The following is a 25,201-nucleotide window of genomic DNA, read 5'->3' as shown; positions in this document are numbered from 1 at the left end:
TTCTTCAATTATTTTAAAAGCTTTGCTCTTTTCAGTTCAAATTCCCTTATTCTGAATTTCTGCTGGGCACTGACAGCTAGCAATTACAGGTGTCCACAGTTATTAGTGGCACTGTGCCTAGTGTACTATCCTCATAATCCAGAGCATTATGCTATAATGATTCTTCATGATTTCTAACCTGATTTTGTAGCCTTTGGAGCAGCCTATTTCCTACCATCCGGAGAACTTCAGTGCTAATATAACTAAGTTTAATCCCATTAAAGGCAGTGATGTTATTTCTAACAGAGCACACTCACGTGAGAAACAGAATATCACGAGGAACAGCCAGGATACAATCAAATTCTATCAAACTTTTTACTCACTGAAGAAACTGAAGAAAAAAAAAAAAACATTTTCTAGAAGTGAGTTTTAACCCAGGGCACTGAAAAGATGCACAACATATTTTTTTCTTATTCATACTTGCAGGTTAGTGTTATTTGGTCCTACCCTGCTGCCAGATATTTCTTTCATGAAGGATTTGTGTCCTCAGCCATATTTTAGTGTCAGGACAGTCTGTGCTTGAAGTAAGATGCTAAATAGTAAGTGTAACTCTTGAATGGGTTGCTGAGGACAGCTGGGGGTTGTTTGTGCTCTGCTGGGTCAAAAATGTGATCCATCAGGGAGCAGTGGAAACCAGCTGCTTTTTTCTTATGATATGCTTAGCAGTACTAATGCAGGCTAGTAAATTATGCATCATATAGTTGCATTCTTACAGAAGCCTCCTGCTGCTACATGGTATCAAAGCAGAGACTGGCACTTACGCGCTTAAAGCACGTCTGTCTTCTAATCTTTTATGCCCGCTTTCTGATCCTCCCAGGGATTCAGTGTAAACTGGCAGAAAAACAGACACACCTTGCCTAGAACAGTATTAATTTAGCCTTGTCTTCGAAATTCACATAGCTCCAAGGGGTCTAAATCCTGAAGTTTTATCAGACATGGCACTACTTAAAATTGTCAACTTCTCGATAGAAGGCACACGTAGCCACTGGCACACCAGCCTGAGAAGCACGCAGATCCACGAGCACTTCACCGCAGTGACAGTTATTGCATTACTTATGCCTACCCTCTTGTGCCAGAACATTTGCAAGAAGTGAGTTCATTCTCACATTCACATTGAGAAAGAAAGAACCATTTTCGGAAGCGCTGGCCTTCCTGCCACCCCCTCATCTCTGCTTGGTGCTATTACTCAGGCTGATCAGGCAGCAGAGGCTTGCTGAAAGGAGGCTTGGCATTTACTTATGTGCTCCATTCCTTACACAGCTTGAGGAGTTACAAACCAGCAGCAAAATCAGCTTTCAGAGCAACTCAGCCTGTACTCACCTCATTTATTTATTCTTAACAATTTGAAACCAAATCAGAAAAGAAGGAAAAGTTTTCTCATAACAGGTTATTGATAAACAACTCTCTTAAAAAGTTTTAAACTTTAATTATTCCAGTTCTGCCACTCAAAAAGAAACTGATTTCAGACTTCCTGAAGGTAGGCATCTTCAATACCTAGAACAAGCGGAGAATGCAGTTTCATTGTGTAAATTGTTTTGGATAACAACTTCTGTTTTTCCAATGTGACATTTCCTTAGTTAATAAAACTGAACTGCAGCAAGTTGAAAACACATGCAAGAAACATTTCGGGGAAAACTCATTAAATCACAGAATGGCCTGGGTTGGAAGGGACCTCAAGGATCATGAAGCTCCCACCCCCCTGCCCCCGGCAGGCCTGCTAACCTCCACATTTCATACTAGACCAGGCTGCCCAGGGCTCCATCCAATCTGGTCCTGAACACCTCCAGGGACGGGGCATCCACAACCTCTCTGGGCAGCCTGTTCCAGCACCTCACCACTCTCACAGTAAAGAACTTCCTCCTGACATCCAAACTAAATCTTCCCTCCCTCAACTTAAAACCATTTCCCCTTGTCTTGCTGTTATCTACCCCGTCAAAGAGTTTACTCCCTTCCTGTTTATAGGCTCCCTTTAGGTATTGAAAGGCTGCAATGAGGTCACCCCCCAGCCTTCTTTTCTGCAGGCTAAACAAGCCCAGCTCCCTCAGCCTGTCTTCACAGGGGGTTGCTTCAGTCCCCTGATCATCTTTGTGGCTCTCCTCTGGACCCTTTCCAACAGCTCTCTGTCTTTCTTGTCTTGGGGCTCCAGACCTGGACACAGTACTCCAGATGGGGCCTCACAAGAGCCGAGTAGAGGGGGACAATCATCTCCCTGTCCCTGCTGGCCACCCCTCTTTTGATGGAGCCCAGGATACCATTTGCTTTCCAAGCTGCAAGGGCACAGTGCTGGCTCATGTTAAGGTTTTCATCCACCAGGACCCCCAGGTCCTTCACAGGGCTGCTCTCAAGGACCGTTCCTTCCAATCTGTATGGATGCCTGGGATTCCTCTGGCCCAAGCACAAAACCTTGCACTTTGCTGTGTTGAACCTCAACAGTTTCACCCAAGCCCACCTCTCCAGTTTGTTGAGGTCCCTCTGAATGGCATCCCTTCCTTCCACTGTGTCAACCACACCACTCAGTCAATTCTCCTTTTACATTTACCAAAGGAGGTACACTCGCTTTGGCCTATCTCTTCTGGCCAATGTATCTGTAGAATGTCTTCATACTGTTTTTCACATTCCTTGACAAGTTCAGTTCTGCCTGCGCCTTGGCTTTCCTGATCCCATGTCTGCCAAGTCCAGACTGCATCCTTGTATTCTTCCCATGTGACATGCCCTTGTTTCCGCAGCTTGTATATAGCTTTCTTTGCCTCTCAGTTTGCCTGTCCAGCAGGTCCTTGCTGAGGCATGCTGGTTTCCTGCCCCCTCTGCCTGCTTTCTTTTTCAGAGGGACAGAGAGCATTTGTGCTCTCAGAAAGGCATCCTTGAAGAGTAGTCAGCTTTCCTCAACACTTCTAAAGACAGCATCCCAGGAGATCTTGGCCAACAATTCCTTGCACAGCCTAAAGTTCTTTCTCCTGAAGTTCAGGGTCCTGACCCCACTCTTCGCCAGGCTCAGAGTCCTTGAGATCACAAACTCAACTAGGGCATGGTCAGTGCAGCCCAGACAGCCTTCAACCTTAGTGCAATTAATGATCTCCTCCACAGTGGCAAGCAGAGGTCCAGCAACACTTCACTTCTGGTCTGTCTGTTCAATACCTGAATCAGAAAATTATCATCAGTGGATAACCTTGTGTGTATAATTTATTAAACAATCATAACGTTCAGATGCAAATACCTGTATTATCCATAATGTAAACAAGGAACAAGGAAAGAGCAGTAACCTGGGGCTGCCAAAGCAAAAACCAAAAGCTTATTGAAAAGATTTGGAGAAAAAATTTCCTTTGTGAGCTCACTGGTATATGGGAAGAAACCCCTGCCTTCATCCCAGAACTTCCACTGAGGGTCCATCCATAGATCACATCCAGGCAACCTTAGCTATCATACTGTAGAGAGTTTAATTCAATTTTCCTATTTATAAATAGGAAATCTTTCACGTATTTTTATCAAGTTACCAACATTTTTTGCAACATACTGTAGAGAATCTGTTTCAGCAGAGGAACCGATCTCCAAAGGTCCCTTCCAACCCCTTTGGTTCAGTGATTCTGTGAAAACAAGCATTAGCAATAGCTATTTAACTTCTTTCTGTGATGGTAAGCCAGACAGCTTCAGTTTTTCAGCTGAAGGAAGGTGCATGGCAGCATTTTCTTGGCTCTCTCACCTGACCTATCTGCCGAGGTTAGGAAGAGATACGCTGCTTCAGAACTGAAACTTCAGTTCCGAGAAGAACTCTCCCAAGGTCAGTATCTCTGAAAATAAGATCTCAAAACAAAGATAAGTTTATATGATTAATATATGCTTATCACTGAAGGCTTTGTCAGAGCATTTCTCAGGTCTTTAGAACCTACAGGAGCTGTGTCACAAATGCCCTTTCTCACACAGAACCCATTAAAGACAGACACTTTGTGATTACTAATGATTTATAGTTAACATTATGGGGACATACAGAAGTTTTGTCTATTTTCAGTTGTCTATTTTTAGTTTATTTCAGTTTATGCTTGTTATGCTGGTTTCTGACTTAAGGCAGCAGAATTGCCCTGTGTAGAGAAGGAACTTCCTCCCTGTAGAGCCGTACGTTGTGTTATTTCTCAACATCTCAGAAACCTCAATGTGCACAGTTGTTTTCTGGGAAATCCCCGTGACAACCAGACCAAAGCCATCTGCAGGACCGAGATCATTTCCTTCTTTCTTAATTTCTCATGGGATGATAAACCAAGCCTGCCGTTGTTGATGACCCAAGTTATATTTTTATGACTGCTGTAAAGTTAACGATTATCTGGTAAAATGGGATTCAATGCTTGCCATTTGGGAGCAAACTAACGTCGAGAAACTGGATTGTGGTCGTCCTAACTCGGGTTTCACTCACTCACGGGTGGCCGCAAGGGGAATCCTTATTTACACAAATCTTCGAGAAGTTTCGCTTTTGTGACTGACTTTCGGACATTCACTTCCGAGAGGCAAAAGTTCAGAACTGCGACCCGGAGAGTCAAAACCGCGAGCAGAAGTCGCAGCAGCCAGAACAGCGGCTTCTCTCTAAGAAACGCGGCGGGGCCGCCCGCGGGCGGTGGGCCGCCTGGGTGCTGGAGCCCGGCCGCCAGAAGGGGAGGCGCCGGGCCGCAGCTCGGTGCCCGCCGTCCCCCCGCCGCCCCTCTCGCCATGCCCTCACAGCGCGGCTCGGCGCGGAGGCGGCAGCGCTGCGTGCTGCTGGCCGGCATCGCCATCCTGCTGATCGCTCTCGTCCTGGCCGCCGTGCTGGCCTCCGCCCTCACGGGGCGCAAAGAGGAGGCGAGCCCGGAGCCGCTGAGGTGGCAGGGCAGGGGGACGACCGGGAACCTGCGGGAGATCGTCCTGGGGAGATGCTACAGTTACCTCGCCGAGGGGCGCGTGGAGCTGGGGTGAGTATTGGCCTCGCGTTGTGCCTGAGTTGAGGGCAGCTCGGCCTCACCTGTGCTGCGTGCCCCTGGCTGGGGGGTGCGAGGCAGCGCGGTCTGGAAAACGCGCTGCATCACAGGGATGTCAGGTTGGGCACGGGGAGAGGTTCTGCACCGTGGAACACGCTCCTAGGGCTCCTGGGGTTCGAGGAGCGTTTGGGCAGTGCTCTCAGACATACGGTTTGGGTTTTGGGTGGTCCTGTGATGCCTGGAGTTGGACTTGGTAATCCCTGTGGGTCCCTTCTGATGCCGTGGTTCTGTGGTTCCAACTGTCTGTGCCCAAGTTGGTTTTTTTAAGGAATCTGTGTGCGGAAGGAATGTGAACATTGGTAACTTTTGGTCGAGAGCCACCTGTGAGTACCTACTGCAACTTCTGGGCGGGCAGCTAAGCCAGAACTCGATCCTCGCAGCTTGGTGTAAGGAGAGGTGACAGTAATTCACAAAATCCTGTCTTGCCAAAAATCCTGAAGTGTTTAACTCTGCATTCTCGTAACCAAGACTAAACAGGAAAAGGAGGTGGTTTGGTACAGGTTTATAGAATGGACAGGGATGTTGGGAAATGCAGTGGAGTTATTTGAAACAGCTGTCTTCAGCTTGTGGGAATGACTTCGTCCTTTGTGATGGGATGGTGAGCAGTGCTGGCATGGCAGCCCTGGGCACAGCCCACAGCCAGAGCCCTGCTCAGACCATCGGAGCACTGGGTGCTGTCAGACTGTGCAATTCACAGAAAAGGTTCCCTGGATCCCCATCAGAAATTAGGGCTGAGAGCTAATTTTCTGCTTTCTAGCCTCACAAGGAAAGGCAGAGTACAAAGTAAGGAGAGCCACGTGTTCCCTGCAGGTAATGGGAACACTGAGCATTTTGGATGGTTGGCAGAGGATGCACTCCAACCATCAACACATCACCATGAACCCACTAAACCTCATCCCCATGGCACCAGCCACCCTGTCGTGTGTCCTCAGTTAGCTATAGTGGGCATTTCCACCACTGTGAGCCTCCTGACATAACCATCCTGCTCTTCATCTGCAAAAAGACAATTGCAACCTCTCAACCTCAGTGTGTGTTTGCAGCCTGGAAGGCCAACTGTGTTCTGGGCTGTATTAAAAAATGGGTGCCAGCAGGGAGAGGGAAGTGATTGTCGCCCTCTACTCGGCTCTTGTGAGGCCCCATCTGGAGTACTGTGTCCAGGCCTGGGCCCCCAGTACAGGAAGGTGTGGAGACCCAGGAGCAGGTCCAGAGGAGGGCACTAAGGTGATCAGGGGCCTGGATCACCTCTCCTATGAAGAAAGGTTGAGGGAACTGAGCTTGTTTAGCTTGGAGAAGAGAAGGCTCTGGGGAGAGCTCATTGTGGCCTTCCAGTACTTGAAGGGAGCATGCAAACAGGAGGGGGAATGGCTGTTTATGGGGATAGTGATAGGACAAGGGGGAATGGTCTTAAACTGGTCTGGTAGTTGGCAACCCTGCATGTAGCAGAGGTTGAAACTCAATGATTGTTGTGGTCCTTTTCAACCCAGGCCATTCTATGATTCTATGACTCTAAGATTCTATGACTCTATGATTCTATGACTCTATGATTCTATGACTCTATGATTCTATGACTCAATGATTCTATGATTCTATGATTCCATGATTCTATGATTTTCATACCACTGTGCCAATGAAATCAAAGCTGTATATATTCTGTTTCGATTTTGTCTTCTCTTGGACTGCTCAAATAAGCTGATTTGCAGCATTTTAAGGGAAATGAGCAGGTGGAAAATTATGGCCAGACTGCACAGATTTAATGTGTGCTATACATTAAACACCCGAGGGCTTGCAACGTAGATGAGGAAGCTTCTCTATTTAACAGGCTTCTGAAGCTTTTGCAACATCACATACAGGTTTCTAAAAGTGCACATTAATTTATTAAAGAAATACGGACTCAGCTTTAATTCAGGAATCCTTGTTAAAGTGTTTTTGTTCACAACATGATTACTAGGAATCATTTGTTTGTTTTTTTTTTTCCTAATTACACTTTTAAAATTGCAAACTCGTGATCAAAAGTTTTCTAACAGGAGTGTTTTTCCAAGGCATAATCTTTTGTGCTGTGCTTAATCCAGCCATGCTTAACAGCTCGAACAACTTGTCTGTTGTAGGTTTTTTAAAAATATTGTTTAGTTTTAATAAAGAAACTGTGAAATCTACTTAAGAGAGCACCAAAAAAAGGAAAAATATTAACAAGCACCTGCAATGCTCAGGAGTTTACTGGGCAGAGAAGTAAAACCCAGGAGTCTTCTTTGGGAATCTGACCTTAGATTCCCCATTTCTGGTCCTACTGAGATAGATGTAGGTTGTCATGTAACTAACTACTCTTAGCGCTGGTGCTTTCTGATAATAAAGCCAGTGCCTTTAGGACACATCAGAGAGCCCTCCATCTTTCATCCTGCTCTCTTTCATCATTAATGTAGGCTTTGGAGCTTCCATTGCGTGGGATCTTTGCTGTACTTCATCAAAGAAAGGGAGTGGGAGCGTGGAACTGAAACTCAGGCATTCCTGAGAGCTGATCAAGCTGCGTCCTGCACTCAGCGAGGTCTTTTGTTGCTGCTACTATTGTGGGAACCTCACTGCTGTGCTTAGAAATCTTATGTTTTCCTCACCAATTTGTCCAGAGTCCGATGGAGCCTTTTTTAATCTGTCACTAACATGTAATTTTTTAAAAGCTCTGCTTTAAAACTTGTGTTTTTTCTGATGGTTTTACCTTTTTTTATACCATTGAAATCTCATTTTCTGTTCAAAACACTGCCCCAAACCCAGCATCAATGAGGCTCCTGGAAGAACTGCTGCTGTCTGTTGCAGAGTCTCATAAGCACCCCATATGCAATCAGATTTTATCACATCAATTTGCATCTTCAAAACCAACCAAAAGTTCAGGTGCTGTATAGCAGTTCCCACTAAAAGCAGTTCCCAAGTAGTGCACGTTGTTTTACTGTCTGTGTGCTGTGAAGTCTTGGGACCGCTGCTGTGAGAAGCAGGCAGGGAATATTTAATAGTTCTTGTCATGTGTTTGGCTCAATCCTACGAAACATCACTGACCACACAGGAGCAGGCTTCGGGGGTCCTGCCCTGTACGTGACGCACACGGTCATTACTTGCACACTTAGGTGTTCATATTAACAGGTATTACTTCTTCTTGGCTTTCCAAAACACTGGCTGATGCCAAAAGACAGAGCTAAAGGAACAGTTTACCACTTCTGGGTAGTCTTACTTTCTTTGGCATTAACAAAAGATGCACATTTTACTTTCTCTGGTCTTGCTGAGTTCCCTTACTCATCCACCTCGGCCATTGGTATGCTCTGTAGCTTTGTCTGAGGAACAGCCAGAGGCGGTTTTGACCACAGGAAGCAATTTGACCTCGAATTGCTCCTTGTCCCGTTCCCAGTTACACAGGCTCCCTCTTCTGGCTAACCGAACACTTGCTGTCCTCAAGCTCCAGTTTTCATGAGGTATAAAACTTAAGTTGTCAGGAATGTAACTCGGTGTAATCAGAAGAGTTTTCTAGCACCCAGGACAGGATCCTACCTTGTGGCAGTTTCCACATATATGCTTCACACAGCCGAACTCTTATGGCCATGCAGAGCCAGGGCTGACCTCAGGTGCATGTTATGTAATCCATTGCTTAGAGGATATTTTTCAAGAGCTCTGTATGTTTTTCCTTTTTGGGGAGAACAGACCGTAACAGACACAGCATAAAACCTGTTGCAGTGAAGTTTACGGCTTTGATTTGTCTCTGATGTGGGTTTGGGTGCTGTTAACATTTAGTGACGTTGTGAAGGAGAGGGAAGAAAAGTTTCAGAAAAAAAGTTTCACAGTTTCAGAAACAAAAGTAATGTTTCTTTTTCAGCTTAGAAATGAACTCATCTGACATTTGCAGCTCAACAGACTTGTTATTCGCAGATAGTCACTACTCCCCCGCAGATGTGCAGTTCCCTTCTGATTCACTCAAGCCAAGTCAACTCTCCAAGGACCTACTGCTTCAGCATGGCTAGAGACAAGACAGATATTTTTTATCCAACTTCTGCCAGTAAGAGAGCAACAGGGATGTAGGCAAGGAGCCACCTTGGTAGCACATGTGGCTGTGCAGGCCCAGCCATCACTGTGTGTCAGCACAGCAGTGCAAAATGGTGGAGGAGCAAAGTCCTTCTCATTCAGTTCTGCATGGACATATACTGTGAATGTCCCCCTTAAAAGCAGTTGGACCAAATAGTGTACTCAAAGCTAGTGGTAGAATGCCCTTTCAGGGACATGATTTAGTGGGCAATATCATTCTTAGGCAGATAGTTGGACTAGATGATCTTAGAGGTCTTTTCCAACTTTAATAATTCTATGATTCCATGAAATTTTGACACTTTCTAGTGCCATTAAATTTAGCAAAAGCTTACTCAGGAGAGCTTTCTCTTCTGTCTGCATGACCATGGTGCATTTTTTGCCTTTCCATTCCTTTGCGTGCTGTAGAGATGGTGGTTATTTTGTTAAAAGGAACACGTGGTGCCATGATTTGGTGTGAGATATTATTGCACTTGTGGCATCTTTCCCTCCAGAGAGCAATCTGTTGGGGTTTTTGTATGCTTGTTTTTGCATTATGCCTTCATGCTCTGCTGGGCGTTTTTAATTTGATTCCCATGCTCACTGATTGCTAACACTTTCACATGGAGCATGGCACTTCATAGCAGCTATGATTTGATTCAGTGTCATGTAAGAAAAAACCATAGCTTTATCTTGTGTAGCCATGACATTATATTTCAGCTTAACTGAGGTTTGATTTTTACATGAAGAAAATACACCTTGCTTTGAGACACTTTTACTGAATCAGTCATTTGGAGAGTGCTGTGTTACTACCTACTAGTAATGCAATAACACCTCTTTTGGAGTGCACTGCAGGCTTCCAAAGCTTCTGAATTTAGTTTGCGTCAGACTGCAAAGGATTAATCTTTCCTTGTTTATTTAAAGAACAACAACAACAAAAAAAAACCATAACACTTTTTTCTTTTTTTCTTTTTTTTTAAAAGGAAGTGTTACAGTGACCTCTTCTGCCCCTCTGTTGGGCAAATCTGAGGCCACACTTGGAGGACTGCATCCAGTGCTGGGCTTCCAGTACAAAGGCATCATGTCCAATGAGTGGCTACAGGGGTGATTAAAGGATTGAAATATCTGAACAGAGGAGAGGCTGGGAGAGCTGGGGCTGTTTAGCAGGGATCTTATCAGAGAAAAGAAGAGGGGGCTCACAGCTCTAGCTGCAGGACAAGAAGTAATGCTCACTAAACAAAGTACAGGAAAATCCATTTAAGCATAAGAAAAACTACTTTAAATTTGAGAGCAATTCAAGAATGAAGTATGTTGCCCAGAGAGGTTGTGGAGATTCTGTCCTTAGATATGCTGAGGGACACGGTCCTGAGCAACCTGCTCTGAGCTGGGCTAGACTGTCTATTTGATATATATTCTTGATGAGGCACTCCAAGGCCTTGTTGGTGATAAAGGGGCAGTCCTGTTCCCTCTCACCTCTCTCTGCTCTCATCCTGTTCTCTGCATGTGTAGAGAAGTCAGTGGAAAGAGCCCTTCTCAGGGGGTCCGGCTGATGGTGGCCTTCAGCTGTCATTGCTCAGGTCTGGTGAAAACTGGAGAGCTTTTTAACACCTCAGAGCCCTGAGGGGAAATAACAGTGGTGGTGAGGAGCCATCACTTGTTCTCCATCATTCCTTGTAGGTGAACACAGCCCTGGACCACATCACAGCAGAGCTCACCTTGTCTGGAAAAAAAAGTTTTTTCCTGGCCTCCAAACTTTACATCTCTGCTGTATGGACTTCAGTTGCTCTGCCTGCAGCAGCCTTTCTAAGGTGCGGTTTTGAATGTCTCTCTGTCCAGCAGTTCTGCAATTCTTTCTTTTCTGGCTTTTGAACTGTTTCTTTTACAGAGAGCAATGCTTGCAAAATCAAGATGTAAAAAAAAAAAAGAAAAAAAAGAACCATTTATCAAAACTTTGAGATAACAGACCATTATAATTAAGCTAAGTGGTAGTGAGATGCTAGTCCTCATTGAAGAGTTTGAGACTGACAGCATCTGTGACTTTTTTCTTTCATTCTCTCCCCTGGTAACTTTTCCCCTTGCTATCTTCTCAGTGCTAAAAGCACTGTTTAAATCAGCTTTGATTTCTCATTTTTTTCTCACGTTTGGAGGTATCTCAGAGCCTGCAGACAGCGCCTTCTGCCACTTGATGGCAGCGTTCGACCGGCTCTAACTCCTCGTCCTCAGTTGCACGAGTCCAACTGCAGCTGCCAGGGCTGTGCTTTGCTGCAACACCAAATAAGTGACACGGCGAGGCTGGGAGAAGGGAAGGGGCAGCAAGAGCGGGAGCAAAAGGATTTAGGGCAGAAAGTATGGAGCAAAAAGATTCTTGGTTACAGAGGGATTCCCCTCAACACAGCATAGTTTGTGTAATATTTGAGCATGTAGGCAGAGTTACTCGTAAGTTCATATGAAAAATAAATTGAAGATGAACATATAAACAACACCACTGTCTCTGTCCACTGCAAGAGGCAGATAATTGTGTGGCACGCTGTAAGGAACCTTCTGTAGCAGGGGTTTGGACTCAGTGATCTCTGGAGGTCCACTGCAACCCCTACAATTCCGTGATTCTGTGAAAACTGATAGGTTAACAGACCCAAAGGTGGGTCTGTTAGGTGCAGAACTATTGCTGCATCATTTACTTCTGTCGGCGTGCAGTCTCCAGGTATTTCATTCTCAGGTGCCTTAGAAGTAAAGCACAGTATGAATGCTTCTCATGTGGTTCAGGATCTTTGTTATAACCACAGAACTTCTCACTCACTTTTTAGTTTCTAAGTGCACAGGTGTGTACTTGCATTATTATTCAGGCTGATGGTAGCAAATGAGAAAGGTGCTGGGGTGAGTGCCTGCACAAAGCTGCACCAACCCTAATGAAAGCCAGCATGACTTGCCAGCTGAGGCCAGAGCCTCCAACACCAACCTCACAATCTGCCTGCCCTGTTTAATCCCTGCAAAGCCCACTTTTATAAAGGACCTTACCATCAAAGACTGTGAGAGACCACAATTAAAATCTCTCTATATTGTTTTGTTTTAGAAAGGAAACTTGGGATCCTGGGAAGCCATCACAGAAGGCCATGTTTCACCAGGGGGCTTCTCATTCCTGCAGAGGGGTTTGAAGAATGTGGGCAGGACTGACTGAGCTCTCCAGACCAAAGCCTGAGAATCATTTTCACTTGTGAATTTAAAATGGGTTCCATACTTTAAACATCCCTCAAATTTCTGTGTAAAAACCTCAAGGTGACACAGCTGAAGGAAATACTCTTTGTACTCTCTTACTCTTTGTAAGGTGTTTTTAGCTTCCACTGTCAGCCCAGTGATGAACTTAAAACAAGAGGTTCTTCTTGGTGCAGCTGAAGTCACCAAGGATGAAACTCATCCCTGATATTATACCAATTACATCAATTTCAATTGGGAATGAATGTGCTCTGTCATGTCCAGGTTTGTTTTTTTTTTTAAGAATAAAATAACACTACACAAAGTTAACAGTGATTTCCCAGGTAGCTCAATGCCATTGTATTCCTTTAAGTGCGAGGATGCTCTTTCAAGGTTAGCCAGGTCAGTGCACTGATATGCAAGAAACAATGATGCAGAAGCTGTCCATTTTTATAATATGCACATTAAAGTTTGGCTTCTAGGATAGCTGTTAATGGAAATGTTCTTGGCCCCAGATTCCTTTTCATAAATTTATCTGATGTTCATAAAAAAGGTAAATGGATAGAAACACTCATATTCATTGGAAAACACAGCCTACACTCAGATGTAGGGAAAAAATGCAGGACATGCTTTGTTGTGTACATAACATTCTTATTTCAGAAGGAAGTGGGGTGCTGCTGATGTGTATTTGTATCTCAGTTCTTGTTTCTTGCTGTACTCAGTGCAGGATATAGAGCCTCAGTTTGCAAAAGGCTGTAAGGCCCAGTTCTGCAATCCCTGTATTCCAGAGAACAGGCTGCAGCTTCAGTTCCTGATTTTACATCAGGTTCCAGTGTTCCCTTTAAGCTTGTTAAGTGTTATTTCAAATTTACCAACATTTCCCAAACTATGCTCGTTAAAAATATGCATTTGAAAAACCACCCAAACACATAAAATATGTGTGCATTTATTTTATCTGTCAGAGAAACTTGGCTTAAATATTTCAGATTCTTTAGTAGAATAAAAGGTCTTAAATATTTCAGTGTAAACAAAGTTAGCCTTGAGGGAAGAAACTCATTATTGCAAAAATAAATACACATGATGTTTGTTTGATGCAGAATTAGTATGCAATCCAAAACACACAAAACCAACCAAAACCAGGGAAAAAGAACACGAGTCCTGCAGCCGTGTGGCAAGCAAGCACATTCACCATGGTCTCCTGGCAATCTCTCTCGCAGCTCTCCTTCTGTGGACAAATTAAATGAATCCTTTCTGTGATGGAAAACTTCCCAGTTGGAGGATCTCTGACATGGCAGATTTTTTTAGGTTTGGTGGATTAGGTCTCCCCACAGGCATTGCTGTGTTCCTGTGGTGCTCTGAGAGGGAAAGCAGAGGCTGTGATTGCTCACCTGAAGCAGCCCAGGCCATGCAGTGGGAAAAACTCTGTAGCACAGTGAAAAAGCCAACATTGCTTTTCCAACTGGCTCCAGGAGAACTGCTCTCCTCTGTGCTCAGAGCAGCCTTGAGAGAATTGTTCATTTCACAGATTTTTTTTTGCAAGAGAGGTGTACGTCTTTCAATAGGAAGGTGTTCTTTCTAGAATTGTTAGCAATACCAAGTGCCAGCAGACTTCCCATAATATCTTCAGGAGAACCTGAGCTTCAGCATGTCTCTGCCCTTACCTTTGCTGAATGTGTTAAGTACTACACAGCAGGCAAATGTTTTCTTTCTTTTATCTCTAGTGCATATATCAATAGTGAAGCTGTAAAGAATTCCATCTCTCCCAGATCTGGGATTCACAAATCCTAAAGCTTTCTCACTGCAGCTGTGTGTCAGCCAAAAAATAATTCTCTCTGGCTCTTAAGATGTGAGGTGAAACCTGTGTTTCCTACCAGAAAAATAGCCTTCCAGAGGACACCAATGAGTTATTTTTATTCTTATGTAAAAATTGACATGTTGGTAGGAGAGGGTAGTGAAATATTCTTTAGCTTTTGTAGATTTATTTGTTTTTACTGTGAAGATCTGTGTTTAGACTTCTAAATAATGCTGGAATTGCTAAGTTTTCATGAAAGCCCATCTTTATGCCTTATCATTCTTCTGTGTGGTACAAATAAAAGTTCCACACTCATTACCAGGTGTAGAAGAGCTTCCCTTCTATGAAGGCTAAGCCCTACCTCCTCTGTGACATTAAACATAGCTTTGCTCAGTGCTGTCAGGATTGTGGCTGAACACTGCTCTCCCAGATATTTCCCTGTGAGGTACCAGAAGTTAAAGTGATGAAGATTTCTCTGTGATGCTTACAGAGTTTGCAGCCAGAGACAAATTCCTTGAGAACAAAATATAATACGCCAAGTTAAGTTCTGCTTTGACTTGCTCTCTGGAGCAACCAGCTCCCTGGGTCTGTAGAGGCCCAAGAGATGCTAGTTTCTGTGCTTTGTAAAACATGTAAATGCTCCCTCTCATGACCCTACCACAGCAAAGTAATCTGCACACTGTGATGATAAATCTTGGGAGCAGAGAAGCAGCTGTCTGTAACACAAGAGGTGTTCTTAAATCTTTGGGGCAGCCAATTGTGGAATGAGAATGGCTGTAGTCTTGTGGCAAGGACAAGAAGCGTGTTACAATACAGAAGTTGTAATCAAGCTGCCAAATATGAGTGAGTATCCACATTAATTAGTTTGAACCAAATAACCACTATCAAATAAGATGATAATTTAGGTTTGCCACTGCATAAGAAAAGGCAGAAGGGAAGAAAAGCCAGGACAACTTGCTGTGGATTGCCCAATCCTTTCTGGCATGACACAAGCATGGGGCCCTGCAACACATCTGATAGGGGCACTCCTGATGTTTCGTGGGGCTGCCAGGTGCTGGAGCACTTCTGGACACATCTCAACAACAGCAGACCTTCTCTGCCTGTGATGTTTCTTCTCCATCAGGCTTAGGAATGAGGGAAGGGTGTTCACATCCAGGCATATCCAAGCACAGTGAAGAAATGGCTGGGAGCTGAGAAGTGGTTCTGGGTCCCACTGTCATGACATGGCCTTCTGTAATACAAACAGCTCATCGTATGTGTTTCACATTACCTTTCTGATGCTCAAATGGCAATCTGGATCAAATTAAGCAGCAGGAATCATAGAATCACCAAATCAAAGAATGGCTTAGGTTGGAAGGCACATTAAAGATCATCCAGCTCCAACCCCCTGCCATGGACAGTGTTGCCACCCACTGGGAATATCACAGAGCTGTGAAATGTTCTGGAATCCTCAGTAAACTACTACCAATTTCACTTAATCCCTTTAGAATTCTTTTTTAGGGTTAATCACATTCCACCTCCTGCCTGTTACCTGAGTACCGCAGGTACTCAAAAGTACCTGTGTGCGCACACGGAGAAGCCTGCAGCTCTGTGTGTGTCACACTCTAACTGATCCCTGCAATTTTTACAGTGCTCTGAAAGCATCCCTGTCTTTACCAAAGACAAAGGCCATTCTTCATACTGGTTCTTCAGGCAATGGGAATACCCAGGAGGAGATTACAAATAGTGGAGAAAGAGTGGATGAGTCAGAGTTAGCCAGAGCAGCTCCTTTCTGCATGCAGACAGTGGGGTAATGCAGCTTTTTGAATTTACATAAAGGGAAGAGAAAGCTGTAGAATCACTGGATGGCTGTCAGTGAAGGGGCAGGCTTTCAAAGTGGGCCTGAAATGAGTAGGCAGGCAGTAATTGGGAATCATCATAATGTAAGGTTTTTGTTGTTACTTCAGGTATAAGAAATCAGATGCCCTGAGCAGACTCACACCTTATGTGCTGCAGTGTCATGAAACATGGCACTAAATTGGTGCACAGATATCATTTCTTGTCAGCACCATGCACCAGTTTCCTGTTAGTGTGGTGCAAGAGGAGCCCTGTTTCCGTGAGCAGAGACATGCATTATTTACCAGGCTGATGAAGCAGCGAGCTAAGAATGAATGTAGACTGAGGTGTGTTTTGACATCCACTGGTTCCCCTCATATAAATGCAGTGAGATTCCTCTGACTCACACCAGCGAGAGCAAAAGGGCCAGAACTGCTATTATACAGAGACTGAAAAAAAAATCCCCTGGAGTTGGAGTGCACGATTCAGATCTCACCTATACTTGTACAAATCTGCTATAGCTTCAACAAAGTGCTTAGCCAAAAGCTAGCCCTTAATTGCAAATAATATCAGATCCAAAATACCTAGACCTCTGCTTTTGTTTAAAAAAAACCATAATAATAATTCAGTAGACTCATAGAATCATAGAGTGGCCTGAGTTGAAAAGGACCACAGTGATCATTGAGTTTCAACCCCCCTGCTATGTGCAGGGTCACCAGCCACCAGACCAGGCTGCCCAGAGCCACATCCAGCCTGGCCTTGAATGCCTCCAGGGATGGGGCATCCACAGCCTCCTTGGGCAACCTGGGAGGGCAGGTAGACTCTGGGCATAGTTTTGGCTCAGATGTTTTAGAACTGCTCGTTCCTCACTTTATACTTGATTTGCTGAAGATACTCTGCTTTTTTAATGCATAATATATGTTGATACTTGAGCACAAGTCGGAACTCTTTAAAAATTTATCTGCAGTATTCGAATTTAACAGAAGGAAATTATTTCACAATCATAAATATTAATAATTATTAAAGATATTTAATAATAAATGTAAACTAATGATGATTCAATCTTTCGGCAGAGATAAGGATTGCCTTAAAATATGGGAATCATTAAAAGCTGCATTCATTCACAAGAATCCCTGTAATGCTACAACAAAAGATTATCAGCCTTTAATGGAGTTGGCAAGTCATCCAGTACCCTGCAACAAGGTAACAGCGGGATGCACGGTGGGCTGTACAAGGGGCATTGCTGAGGAGCAATGTGTCTGAGAAGTGGATCTTTTCCGTAGTAACTGTCAGTAGATGGACATGACTGATTGTTTTGCCAGGATGGCTGATATTTTTGCCAGGGTCATCCTGGTTACACTGCAGAGATGTCCCTGTTTCCTGAGCTTGCAGATCTTGGTAAGGAATATGCAGTCCTTCTGTCAGAGGAATGCTGCTTCTAAAAAGCTGCTCTCCCATCTGTAGTCAAAAAGTGCTCTACAAACTGTATGCTATGTGAACTAGTAAAAAATTTTCTTTCAAAATGCTTTGCAGGCTGAATGCATCCATTTCCATGAAAAATAATCACCCCAAAAATTTGGAAATGGGAGGAAGGGCTGCGGGATTAAGAACTAATCTGCTTATGGGAACGTGCAGCATTTGAATAGGAAACTAGAACTGTCACAATTAAGAAAACTTTCTGTTCTTCTCCAGGAAAATTTCCTGACCAGCTCAAGTATAAGTATTATTTATTGCACATTGTATCTTATTTTGCAGTCACTGTTTTGGAGCAGGACGTATGATCTCGTTCATCTTTATTCAAAATCCAATCACCATTTCCTTACCTTGGAGGACACATTCCTGGGTTATATGCTTGATGGGCTTTCATGGTGTGGAGACCCCTCAGCTCCGGGTAACAAGTCCTAACTTTTGTAAACCAAATATGCATACTAGAATTCCAGATTATTATTTTCTCTCACATATAGACATAAATACTGTCCATTTTCACATGTTTTTCTTTTAAAACCACAATCATTTTTCTGCTCCCATGTTACGGAACTCTGAAAATAATTCAGTTTAAAAAACACATCTTTTTGGCTACAAGGAAGACATTAAATGCTTCTGGGTCTAATGATCACTTTATCTTTATCTACGTCATTTGGTACCTTCTTTTAACTGCAGTGGGACAAACTGCAAAGTAAGAATTCCATTCAAAAGAGTCCTGGTTATAGGCCAGGCAAAGTGAGGGGGCAGTATGGAGGGACCTGAGGTTATGCTGCACACACAATTCCTGACTGTTAATGCCTAATGTTAACAAGTTCTAAACTTGTAAACTTGGGCTGGAATTACTGGAAATGTTGGGCAAAATTTGGTACAGTCAGAAATTCATTTGTCACAAACCAACCTGTTCTGCATATTTAGAAATATGTGTTTTCTGTACTGGCTTTTCTGAGAATTATTTGCATATGGGGCAGCCAGCTGTCTCACTGAGATGTGTGAGTAAAGAGGAAGACCTCTGAACACATGTAAATTCTCTTTTCTCCTAGAACTTCCTCATGTAGCCAACTTGTTTTGATAGGGAACAACTCTGTATTAACATTTTAATAATATTCACTCTAGTCTTTTTCTATAAATATGTTTCTTCTCAGGAATCAACTATGAATCTTGTCCAAAATGGAATGAATGTGAAGGCAGTTCTGGCTCTGTATTCTGGAAAATGGCATCCAAGATGGTAAGGTGTAGAATAAATTTCCTCTCATCTGAGAATGTTAAAAGGCATGAAGTTCCTGACACTGTCAAAAATCTGAGTTTCCAGATTGGACTTAAAAAATAGAAAAGTAAAAGTTCACATGAGTTTTAGCTTTAGGTGCCAACAAGTATGAGTATGGAAATCTTCTATCAGACTTTACATAATTGGACCAGAGCTGTCAGCAGAGTTGGGCATTTTTACTGTGGGCAGAGATTACATGCCAGAGTCTAGAACAACACTTGGCAGACAGCTTTACAAATAAGGCTTACAGTAATAATTATAATAAAAGCCTTAATTAAATCACAGGACTGAAATTACAGAAGTATAGAAACTTAGAACTTGTTGATGCTGAGAGCAGCTCCCAGACTAGCACAGCAAGTGGCTGAGAGTCCTGTTGCTCCTTCCCAGCATACTCCTGAAGAGGATGTCCTCCCACAGTGTTACCTTCCAAGGTTCCTATGATGTACCCACCTGTATGCGTGTCCCAGCTCTGACCACATGAAGGAGACATTGCTAGACTGAGTTAAGCAGTTGGCCTGGTTTTGTGGAATCAGCACTTTACAGAATGCTCATTTCACACATCTGCCAGAAAAAAAAAAAATACTCTCCTTGATCAGTTTAATCTTATGTGTCTCAGAAGACTTTAGTCTTGATATGACTATTAATAGATGACTTTCTAACTGTAGAACAAGCATTAATGTGTGCTTAATATCTCATGCGTGTAAGAAAAAATCTTCTCACCATTAAAAAATGTTTTGTGTACAAACTAGCATCCATCAAGTTTTGCTAGCTCAAAACAGCTTTGACGTACAGTTCTAGGGTCTAGGAGGGACAGACCACCATACAGAGTGAGGCTTGCTGAACTACAAGCTTTTTACTCCAAGAAGATTTAAGATCTGCTAAAACACATGCTTACTGTGTTGGAAAGTTATACAAAATTAAACTCTCCTGTAACTTGAAAGCTCTCAAGCTGGTTTTGAGATACATTGTTTATAAGTAAAAGGACTTGGTGAGTGTGATAAGTACAGTCATCTATATTAAGCTTTTCAAAGTTGTTTATTCTACCTTTGGGTTATGTATCTGGAGTACTGTGACTACATCATGTTGTGATGTAATGGCCTTGAAATATTTGGACGCAAGTTTAAAGAACAAAAGAACAATTACATGATCCAGTAATTTAGCAATCAAAACTTATCATGAGTTTTTCTATAATCACTGGAGAGAAAAATCCCAACCACAAAAGTACACAGAGTGTGACTCACGAGGTGGCAAGTATTTCATGGTTTGCACATCCTTAAACTTGCAGTACTTTGGTTGTGGCACATCCTCACTACTCGAGTCCAGGCAGCCTGAGGATTACTCAGTTATTGAGTTACTGAGTTACTGAGAAAGTAGGCAGCCCCATCAGACAGCTATAGCTGCTGGGGCTCTGGAAAGTTGCATCCCATTTTATAAACTGAAAACAGTGACAGCAAGGTGATGCAGCTTTATGTCAGTATTGCTGTAAGAGTTTAGAAGCTTTTATTTGCAAGGACATACGTAGAAACAGGGTCCAGATTCTCTACTTGTTTAAGTCAGTTCTGATGACATCTAAGAAGTCAGAGAATTCTCTGGAGACATGGCATGCAGTGTCAGATTATAACGTCCATTTATTTTGGTCAGTTTGCAGAAGCAGCATGCGGTGTGGTTCACGTGATGCTCAATGGATCAATAGAAGCAGGAGCTTTCAGAAGCAGCAGGTATCCCCAGCATCCCTGTTTCTTTTGGGCATGTGTGTTTGTCAGCAGGTTCTTGTCAGCCAGTTCTGGTGCAGAATGGATTTTGGTGAATTCATGTGGGAATCTAAACCATTGGCTGCTGTAGAGTTGATGCAGTTAACTCCTTCTATACAGTGACTCTAACTGAAGTCCCTCTCAGTGTATATAGGTAGATCTCTAGTATGATATTACTGCACAAAGTAGCTTTATTATATTTAATCTAGGTTTGCACACCATGCTATAGGAATTACATGCTTCTAACTGCTTGTGGAGCTCTTCAGACTGTGCTTGCTCATGCTACCTGGCAGTAGTCTCATACAAAACGATGAAGCCTATTCTGGTCAAGAGAGCAGCCATGTTCATTTCCCTTGCACCAAACAAAACCCATTGTCAACAAAACTAAAAGGAGAATAAGTACTGTAGATGGAAGAACTTGAGTTTGTTTCTATCTGCACACAGTTTCAGAAGCTGTCATGAAAGTAAAATGAGAATGGAGAGAAAATCTTTTAGCAGAGGTAATTGGATTATCTACGAAAATCCAGCAAAAAGAAAACATTTGTTCACTGAGGATAACAGCAGCACTCATAAGCAGTAGTAGTTGGGGAGCATTCTCTACTAAGAATTTACATTATTAGAATTCTTACATTGCTAAGGATGTTTCATGTCCCATTCTTACAGCGTTTTTGGAAGTGTTGAGATCTTTAACTTAAATCCAGATAAAATTTCTGAAATACGTATTTGGCTTATGCATGACATCGGCGGACCCCAAAGGTAAGCCATTCTGATACAAAATGACTGCCTGACACTAACCACCGTCTTAAACCTGCTCTGAAAACCTGCTCTGCATTCTCTCTACTAGCTACTTACTTTATTGGAAAGAATAACATTTTTATAGTTGTTTTTATTAGTATGGGAACTGTTGAGTCACAGCCTGAACCATTGATTGATCACCTGAGGCAAGGACTGAGTCAGCCTGGGAGCACAGCTGAGGGCAATTCACCTGTGTGACTGGAAGGGGTGGAGCCTGGCTGCACCTCTCCTAGACCCCACTTAAGGGCTTACTGCCAGTGGGGAAGGATCTCTTTCTGGAGATCTCTCCTTTTGGAGTTTTCTACTGCAAGTCTAGGAGATGGGTGAGCATTTCATTTCATTTTCAATCGTCTCTGCCATGATACTCTTTCTAACTATAAATCTGTAAGGTGTTATCCTAACCACACTGCTCTTCTATCTGTTAATAGTTACAGCTTGTTGCTCATAGGTAAAACACAGTGATGATGTTTTCCTTGCTTTTACAAAGTCCTGTGACCAGACACAGTGTGATAGTGATTTAAAACACTGAAAAAGATTGCCTAGAGAGGTGTGTGGACTCTCCAGCTGTGGGCATCTTAAAAACCAAGCTGAGCCCTGGGCAACTTGCTCTAATTGACATTGGGTGGACTAGGTGATCTCAAGTTGTCCCTTCCAACTTAAATGATTTTGTGATTCTGATATTTTTAATAATAAATCTGCAATTTAAATGCTTATAGTGCAATTACTGATATGAAAACAGTGACCTCAAATCACATCTGAGCCTGAGTGACATTCTTCATTCTGTTCAGATTCCTTTGCAGATCCTCTATGTTTCAGACATTGAGTGTGAGGTTCAATGCCTTTGACCCTTATCTTTAGAGATGGTGTTCACATGGTTATAATGTATTGTAGTGGTTTCTCCTGTTCCTAAGGATCCCATATGCCAGAGGCAGCTGCTTTCCGTGGTGTATCTCAAGAATGAGTAGGGACCCAGGAGAGACTCTTACTCAAGCAGCAACATTTTCAGTCACAGTGTCAGCTGCAGTGTTGCAATCCTTCCCCTAGCATAAGCACTGACACTCAGGAATGTTTCTTTGCCATACGAGCTGATGTGTCTATCACAGGCTCCCAGTTGTGTGCCTATCATTTCGGTAGCTTACCAGACATTGTGGTGACCCTCTGCATAGTAGTTTGCTGGAGAAAAGGGGACAGGCTAACCTGCATTAATTTCCCTGCATGTGACATTCAGTCCTTTGTTACATGATTTCCCAGCATCAGAAAAGCCATTACATTCCTCTTTCTCAACAATTGCTGCAACCTGGTGCCCTGCCAGCCTTCTTGACATCTTCCTCCTGTGCCAAGTTCACAAGTGTTTCCACTTTATTTTCTGTTTCAACAGCAAAGGAGAGGTAACTGTAAGAACATGTATCGCTTCTATCTTCTAATTGTATTTCATACTGGATCACTAATAGTATCTGTTAAATCCTGAGAACGAAGAACAGCTGGCTGTTTTCCACTAATGCTGTGTGTTAGGAACAGTCCTGGATTTGCCCCAGTACTGTCTTCATTTGTGTCCCATACTCTGTACCAAAAGGTGACTTTTTTTTTTTCCCCCCAAGGTGACAAGTCTTTTGCAGTGGCTCTGTGTGTCAATCCTGTCACTACAACTGGAGACCCCTTGAACTAATTCAAACAAATAATGCATGAAGATCTCAGTTTGTGGGTGGAAGTGAGTTATTTTCCACAGACTTTCCTGCACAAAGGTTTTCAAACAAGTTAAACAATTGAACATCATGTATTTTCTACTGGCGAAGGCCCAGTGGTAACCAAAGCTCTGCAAACCAGAATAGATTTTACAGCACATTTTAGGAGATCTTATCTGAAATAAAATGAAATGATGCAGCGTGGGGTTCAGCTGAACTTCTCATACATACAAAGATCGCAAGTAACAAAGGACTTTTCTCTCCAGGGATTCCTGCTCAGGCTATTCCATAAAGAAGTTAAGAAACATCTTAGAAGAACGAAACTTTAAGATGACTAAGATCACCTGTGAAGACAATTACAGGTAATTCTCATTAGTATCTACTTGCTAACAAAACTGATATCCCATCTCCCTCTCTGCTTGACATTGTCTCCTGGTTTACAGCAAATTGAGCAGATTGCCCTCTTATTTCCATCACATCTCTTTAAGTGGCTATGTGCTTCTCTGAGCCTCCCACTTGTGCTCTTTGCCTTGTGCTCCAGGACGTTACTGCTGCTGGCTTTGCTCGGTTGCCTTCAGCAAAGGAGCAATGCAGCCTCCTGCAGCAGATTTTCATATTATCAGGTTTTTATGTACACTAATAAAAGCCAAGTAAAGAATTTTCCTTCCAGCTTCATGCAAATAATACACTGTGTTAAGCATAGTCCTTATTTCCTTCACTATAATTTGAATTTCCTTTCCATCCAGCTGCTTTATCAGGGAGTGTGACATAACACATGATAGGCATTAGTAATTATTACAATTCCCCATTGTCAGGTGAGTCCGGGAAACAGGAGTTCAGGAAACAGAACAGCCCAAGTTCTGACTTGACTGAAATCTCTGCCTGCCTGCTGAGGAGTTACAAAAGCTTGAGAGCCATTGTCCCTCTGTGTCAGTTCAGAGACCTTTATGAAGATGAATAATGTCCTCTAGTGACCTTAAAAAAAGTGGCTAGAGTTCAGTTTTACTCATAAAGCTTAATAACCATATCTTATCTGCCAAAAACAGCTTTTCAAAGCAAATAACTCATACTTTGATAGGAACATTTCCTAAATAAACATTTCTGTAAAGTACTGGGTTCATGATATTGGTTTTAAGTAAGGGAAAGGTTGTCTGCAGAGGGAGACATTTGCCTTGCAAGTATCTTATGGAGCACTAGGATTTTACTCGCGAAAACAGAGCAATATATCCCTGTTTAGATATTGCTGAACCTGATAATGAGTGCTCTGCACATTGTGCAAAAAACAACACTGGTGTGGTTCGTAAATGTACTGAATTAGGATGCTCGCATACTCATTTTCTCTTTGGACTACTGTAGTCTTTAATCAATACTTCAGGACTTGTAAGCAGGTGTGAACTATTCTAGCCTATGCTGAAATAAGAAGGAAGGAAGGGGAAATATGTAGTAATTTAGGTTCCCTTTGGCTCAGCACAAGAAGAAATCTTCATAACTTCACAAAGAATGTGTTGGCACACTCATTACTGTGACTCACAATTCACATCTTAAGATAGAATAAAAAGTAGGGCTTTTTGTCAGCACTCAATTAACATCCATAAGCAACTATATAGAACAGTACAAACACTTTAAAATTATTTTGTATACAGAGCAATAATAAAATAATTAACTTACATGTCCAGTAAAACTCTTTAGGATGGACTGGACTGAAGTCATGGCAGAACTGTGTGGGTCCTTACCAGCTCAGCATCTGGTATTCTGTGACATATAGTAATTGACACTGGTCATTATCTCTTGCTTTTGTTGTTTTCACACAAGTAGTTCAAAAAAAGGGGATGTACTTGTGCCAAAACATCTGAAACATACCTACAAGTATGTTTTTAGCAACAGCTATGTAGGGTAGCAGTCAGGGGTATCACTAGATAAGCGAGATGGTGAACTTCCAGCGTGGCAGCCACTCTGTGATCAGTGAAAGGTGTCTTCTTTTTGTAATTACTTTTGCTATCGCGGCATAGCTGACATGCAGAGTGTTCACACCCTGCTTTACTTCATAGGCATCCATTCTTGTCTCCAACCCCTATAAACACCAAAGATATGTCTGCAGCATTATGCAAGAAAAGTTATCTTTAGAAAAGACATCCACTTGATAAGCACAGGTGTGACATACACTTTGACTTTCACACTGCATTTAATACCTGTGTGGTTGCTCTGCTGTACTTTCATGTGGCTACTAAATATTTGCTTTTCTGTCTTCTCCCAGGCCAGTCCAGCTCCTTCAGTGCGTACATAATCCTGGCCACCCAGACTGCAGTCTTTGCATCAACAGCACAGAAGCTCCTTGAAACAGAGTGCTCCATACTATATAA

The 25,201-nt window shown here is 42.9% G+C and overlaps 1 protein-coding gene across 1 annotated transcript; it reads left to right on the top strand.

Annotated features, from left to right (window-relative positions):
- Positions 1-4,731: 4,731 nt before the first annotated feature.
- Positions 4,732-25,177, top strand: LOC306946115 (ADP-ribosyl cyclase/cyclic ADP-ribose hydrolase 1-like; the record flags this gene model as incomplete). Its single annotated transcript, XM_079535065.1, has 8 exons — positions 4,732-4,970; positions 16,938-17,067; positions 17,620-17,755; positions 18,492-18,574; positions 20,255-20,331; positions 21,028-21,120; positions 23,108-23,203; positions 25,096-25,177. The coding sequence occupies 8 exons, from the start codon at positions 4,732-4,734 to the stop codon at positions 25,175-25,177; spliced, it is 936 nt and encodes a 311-aa protein (XP_079391191.1).
- Between the last annotated feature and the right edge of the window lie 24 nt (positions 25,178-25,201).

This window comes from Tetrao urogallus (genome assembly GCF_951394365.1).
Source record: "Tetrao urogallus genome assembly, chromosome: 4".
Taxonomy (NCBI): Eukaryota; Metazoa; Chordata; class Aves; order Galliformes; family Phasianidae; genus Tetrao; species Tetrao urogallus.
The sequence above is the reverse complement of the archived record's forward strand: the minus strand, read 5'-3'. Positions and strand labels throughout refer to the sequence as shown.